The sequence below is a fragment of the Megalobrama amblycephala genome, linkage group LG5 (genome assembly GCF_018812025.1).
Source record: "Megalobrama amblycephala isolate DHTTF-2021 linkage group LG5, ASM1881202v1, whole genome shotgun sequence".
In the NCBI taxonomy this organism is placed as follows: Eukaryota; Metazoa; Chordata; class Actinopteri; order Cypriniformes; family Xenocyprididae; genus Megalobrama; species Megalobrama amblycephala.
Genome location: NC_063048.1, coordinates 850,001 through 856,338, shown reverse-complemented (window position 1 = coordinate 856,338; position 6,338 = coordinate 850,001). Strand labels below are relative to the sequence as shown.

General features: G+C 43.6%; 1 protein-coding gene across 1 annotated transcript; it reads right to left on the bottom strand.

The window, feature by feature from the left end:
- Positions 1–225: 225 nt before the first annotated feature.
- LOC125268273 (gap junction delta-2 protein-like) lies at positions 226–5,613 on the bottom strand. The gene is made up of 2 exons (XM_048190338.1): positions 4,829–5,613; positions 226–3,948 (listed from the first exon to the last, which is right to left on the bottom strand). The coding sequence occupies exons 1-2, from the start codon at positions 4,897–4,899 to the stop codon at positions 3,090–3,092; spliced, it is 930 nt and encodes a 309-aa protein (XP_048046295.1). The 5' UTR covers positions 4,900–5,613; the 3' UTR covers positions 226–3,089.
- Positions 5,614–6,338: the final 725 nt, after the last annotated feature.

Below are 6,338 nucleotides of genomic sequence, written 5' to 3'. Positions count from 1 at the left end.
GTACATTGTAATATTTGATTACATGTTCATGTCATAAAGTACAATAACTGCAGTCTGTTTTATACATGCAAAATGAATTCATAATCTCTCTTAGTAAACAGAGAAATGCATGACTGAGATGTTTATAAATAAAAATGCTTGTAAAAGTACTAGTCAAGACTTGCCAATGATAATCACAAAAACATTCAGAAAATGTTTTTCATTAATTAACAAATGCCCGTCATGTATTTTAAATGATTCATTTCTTTTTATTAATAGCTCTTTGTGTTAGTTTGGAAATCTATCCACATCAAATGAATTACACAATACTTTAATGACAAACACTAATATACACTACTGATATATGGACCCCATCGCCCCGTTTAACAGTCGTTAGATAAGATCATTTTTTGACATTTGTGCTACTCTTCTGTATCCAAACTAACACACACGCACACACACACACACACACACACACACGCACACACAAAACATATACACTGAAGAGATTTCCAATGGCGGTGTTCAGAGATGTGCAGGTGAGAGCAGTTGTGCATTGCAGAGTTTCTGCGCAGCCCTTCCAGGACACTGCAGTTCAATGAAATCTCAGAGGGGCGGCATGAGTGTGTGTGTGTGTGTGTGTGTGTGTGTGTGCAGTAAGAAAACAAAAGATCAGGCTGATCATTTATATCACCATCTTTGTAAAGAAGTGGATTTAATTCACAGTATATCATCCATCTTCATTTCATTCAGTTTACACATCCTCAAAACCACAAGGACTGGAGGCTCAGAACGGAACAGCCTGGCGTTTTCTGCGTTCACTACATGCAAGGCCCTTTTTATCAATATGCAAATCGATCAAGATAAAATTACAATGAGACTTTATATGCGACATTACACACTCATACCGTCGTTCTCTTTCAGATGGCAAAGCTCCGGGGAGAATCTTTCAGACGATGGCTCCTAGAAAGGAATCAGAACCAAACAACACCCTCGATTTCTCTTGGTTTGTGTACCTGAAGTAATGGCATCCCATGCTAAGGTGTTTTGTCATCTCAGGCCTGATAAATGAACAAGACATTTTTTGTTGGTTTTAACTCAGCAAAAGGCAGCAGCAGTGGAGACATGTCAGCGTGCGCAGCGCATCTCAAGTGTCTCTCTGTCTGTCTGTCTGTCTGTCTGTCTGTCGGTCGCTCGACCGCATCGTGTAACCAAGCCTCCAACGCTCACATGATGTATGACACATCACAGCATGCAGAATTACATTCATACATAACCCAATCATTTTGTCATTTAGGAGGAGCTGTAAAAACCACGTCGGCTCTTGCAGAAAATGCACGGGGAGAATGAGAGACGGTGAGGGAAGGGGGGGATACTGCAGTACATATAAGGCAAGAAAGATACCAGTTCATGTTTTATTAAAGCTTCGCTCTTTCAGGTCCAGCACAGTCCGTTTTAGATTGCTCCGGGCTTTCGTTTCTCCGCAAACTTGTACAAATCTCGGAGGAGTCCTGGAATGCTTATCCAAGGAGAGAGGGAGAACTGAGAGAAAAGGGAAGATCGCACTGTACAGCCAAGCCATTCCCGTCCGCCCTGTCCAGAACACCCCGAGATGGCCGACCCCTCGGGATGATCCGAACTGTTCTTTGTCCTCGGTGACCTTCGAGTCGTGAAACATTCCCCGGTGCGAGTTCTTAAGCGTCGGGAGGCGTCGGTGTGGGGTGACGCATCAATACTCGAGCAAACGCCGCATAGATTTCATCCCCTAGCTCAAATTGTCCAGATGTAAGTTCTTAAACATGCAATGCTTTCCCTTCAAGCTCAGAAATGCAGAGAACGTCTCCTCTCTGTGCACGCATTTGCTTGTCATAAATATACGGTGGCATAATCGTAAAGAATCATTCAAATGGAAACAAATGACATCTTGAGTAATGCACCGGATTTTAGGCCTTAAACCAGTTCGTAACGCTCGCCCGTACACGCTTGCATCGTCAGAGATACAGCAGGCGTGGGCTTGTCAATGGTACGTCAATCCCAAAAAGAAACTATCCGGCTTACAAATATTGCTGGAACTGTTTGGTGAAAAACCAGCACCAGAGCAGAAAACATTGCTGAGGACGAGTCATTTGTTAGCAAGAAAAGATGGCTGTCCTGTGTAGGAAAAGATTATTTTTCCAAACGATGGAGAAGAAAGAATGCATTATGCCATTTTCAGTTCATTTACAACGAATACAGCTAAAGCAAGTCTGGACGCAGTACGCATAATTCAAGCAATAAATCTGCTTTATGGATATGGTTATATTCTTCAGAATAGATTTTATATGTATATATGCATATATTTATATACAAGTATGGCACTTGATTACACTTAAGCGCGAAAAAAACAAAAAAACAAGTCACCAATGAAAGCAGAGGGCGCTTTGGTGTTAAAAAATTAAGGAGATCACAGACTTTAAGCATTTGCAGCAAATTCACCCCTGCTCTCTCTCACACACACACACACATGAAAGACAGAACAGAAAATCTGCAATGGAGTTAATCACATAGTCTACGTTAAGGTCAATGGTGCAGTACAGGCAACCAGAAAAGAAAGAAATCATAGCAGAAGCGATGAACGGTGTGTCAAGACTCTCCCGATGTGCGTCGCGTCACACAAACTTTTTAGTGCAAGACGTATTTACTCCCTTCAAGTACAGCAGAGCAGCTTCTTCGGTCACACTTCACATGCCAGCGTTCACGTCACGCCAGCTGTCGCCGAGCCGCTCGTGGCTTATTGTAATGAATCGTATAGCATGCATTCTGCGCAACGTGGACAGTGTCATGTAAAGTGTCACCGCAGCTTATAGAGAGGCAATACGCATTCGGGTATCAGCATTTGCTCTTTGTGTACGTCTCAGAGTACAAACGTTGCTAAAAAGTTGCATTATACAGTAGTGAACCGCTTTACAAACGTGTTTGTCGTCGTCCACAGTTGTCAAGGAAGTCTTTAAAACAGTAACAAAAAAGTCCTACCCCGTGTTCTTGCAATTCATGAACCTTACGTGGCGACGGCACTCGTCCACGCTCTCGATCTCGGCGGCGCGCAGGCTTCGGTTGCTCGTTCCGCGCGCTTACACGTAGGCGGAGTCACTGGACTGAGTGCGGCCGAAATTGGGCATACTCATCCGGGGCAAATCCTTGTTCCGGATCTCGTAGATGGACTTCCTGCGGGCCCTCACGCCCCTCACGGCCGCTTTGATCTTCCTCCAGCCCAAGTGATTGAGCTCGGCCAGATTGAGGACCACGCAAAAGCCGCTGACCGCGAACATGAAGACGAGGAACACGGTTTTCTCCGTGGGCCTGGACACGTAACACTCCACCTCCTTGATGCACGGGTATCGGTCGCACTCGTACACGGCGGGCACGTTGAATCCGTACAAGAAATACTGGCCCACCAGGAAGCCGATCTCCAGAGCGTTTCTGAACACCACCTGAATGATGTAAAACCTGGAGATGCCCTCCTGCCGTCTCATTTTGGACTTGCCCGGTTTCTTGCCCGAGCTGGTCAGTTCCTTTTCCTCCATGCAGTCGGGCTCGGCTTCTTTGGTGGAGTTCTCCGAGTTCTGCAGTACTCCGTTCACGATGGTGTTCTTGATCTTCTGGTTCTTGGCCTCCTCCCGTTTCAGGGAATCCTGCTCCTTGTTATCCAGCGTGAGGAAGACGGTGGCGGTGGAATAACGTCGCTCCTTTTGCTTGGCCGACTGGTGGACCGAGTACGTGATGAAGCAGAGGCTCGGCGTGCAGACCATTATGATCTGAAAGACCCAATATCTGATGTGCGATATAGGGAAGGCTTTGTCGTAACACGCCTGGTTGCAGCCCGGCTGTAAGGCGTTACAGACGAACATGGTCTGCTCGTCGTCATACACCGTCTCTCCCACTATAGCTACGATTAGGATCCGGAAGATCACCACCACAGTTAGTAGGATCCTAAAGAACAAGCACACACAAACATAAATGCGTCAATACACGAGCGGTGGGGAGCTGTCCGGTGCTGAAACCGAGGTGCGTCCTCAGCGCTTTATTTCAGCACCGCTTCAGCCTCGCTGCTTATGGATTATGCAGGTGTCACTTGGTGTGTCATGTTTAATCATTTGGGCACAGAACATCACACCTCCCAACATGGCTTGAAATGAAACACAAAATACGCACAAACAAATAGGGTGCTGAAAACGTGGTGCATTTAGTTTTTAGATCAAATATGTCCCTTTATATTTTACGTATGTGTTATGCAAATACGTTTTGGCATATATGAGCCTATATGAATGATTGTAGAGTTGGGGGGGAAAAAAGCATCATTTTGCCTCAAAAGGTGGCTTTAAACAAAGCAGTCTATTATGAATTAATCAATCTTTAATTCATCTATCTACATTCTATTAAGAGAGCTGTATGGATCGATGCGCGTTCACAAGCACTGAATGATGCATTCTGTTACATTTCACTGTCGTTGAATAATGCGATATTTTGTACGTTTGGTTTTTTCAGAAGTGAAATAAGCGGTGACGCCTTGTTTGTGCACACCTGGCTATAATCATCACTTTTCGTTCAAACGTGGCTTTAAATGTAGCAAAAATGCATAATAAAAACGATATCGGATATTCAAACGATATAAAGGAAAGGATATTCAGTTTCGGTGTGTGTAAAGGGTGCTGTCCAGTGCTGAAACCAGTCGATTGCTTTTTATTGTCCATATTACGCAGATATTCTTTTTTTGATATGTCATGCTTCTTATTTTATACTGTATTTTAGGAGTGAAATAAGTATAAAAAGCGTGATTTTTCCTCCAAAAACGCGACACGTTAGCTCTTACCTTCCGATCATAGTGGAGTGCTGCTGGACAGCAGCCTCCAAGAGCCTCTCTAGTATGGTCCATTCCCCCATCGCTGCTCATCCGCAGACTCTGATCCAAATCCAGGGAAAAACGTGAATATTTCCTCCTATTGTCCGCCGTTATGGGGAGAGCGCATGGATGAGCTGCGCCAGCTGTGGCAGTGCTGATGCTGGAAGATGCCACACTTCTCCTCGCCTTCCAGTCTGGAGTGGAGTCATGTGAGCCCTCCTATCTTCGATCTCCACATCAGATTGATGGTGTGGGTGGAGGGCGGCGGGCTTTAATATGGCATCAGTGCCGTGGAGAGCCCTGCTGCGTCATATGGGGCTTTATCTCGAGCTGCGGATTTCATGTGTGTGATGCTCATAAGCAGGATTCGGTCCGCTGATGGTCAACTCTGCACTCTGTCATGGTGGGGAGAGCGGAGGTGACCTCCACCTTTTTTATTTGGGGGACTGAAGTCTCATTTACTTGTTGCTGTGCGTTCTGAAAGACGACACAGCTGTTGGAGAGCAGATGTCCTTGAGTACATTGAGGACCTTCAGCTCCGCCCTGTTCACATGAAGCAGCAGTGTAAAACAGCGCTCGTGCTCTGGATACAGTGAGGTGAAAGTGTCAGCTGATTCTCTGTTTAAGTAAAGACACCCTTGGCCCCGCCCATCGAACGCCCGTACACATGCGCAGTTCTGCCAAACCATTTTGCTATTTGACTCATCTTTGCTATTTGGCCCCAAAAAAGTATTTGTTCAATTTGACAATAATAATAATTTCTGTCTTTATTTCTAACACCACATCTATTGTTTTTATCATTTTAAATGTAACAAATTTTAAATAAATATCAAGCCTGGAAAGTGTGCTTGAGATTTTGAAAACGAATGCCAGCTGCTTTGATATGATACCTTCTGATATCTGCTGATTTGATTAACTGGGGTTAATTAAAAGGCATTTGGTTAATCCAAAACATTTAAATACAACATTTTCTATTGTAATCTTGGTGATAGCATCTTCTAAAAAGCTTTAAGTTTTTATCTGTGGCTTTTGAGACGAATAATGACCTTTCATTAAAACGTAATATTGCAATTTAATTCATTCATTAAATGATTAGGAAAGATTACACCAAATAGCATGGCAACAATAATGACTGTTTTCAAACAGGTTTCCTGGACACTCTCCCACCGGCCACACAAACAAACAAACAGGTTGATGACATGTAGGAGCACTCAAACAGGGTCACGGTCACTTGACATGTTACTTATAGTTGATGCAGCATAAACTGAGATACAAGAATATATTTTTGAAACTGATTAATTTATTTATTAAAATTTCACACTTTTAATTGTGAATGGCTTCTTATAGAATTACATTAAATGACAATAATTGTTAAATTATATTAAAACTCAATGAAATGCTGTTATTTGTAACGCTGATGGCTGATAAACATTGATTTCATGGTCAGTGTCAATAATGTGGGTGCATAAAGAAAATAAAT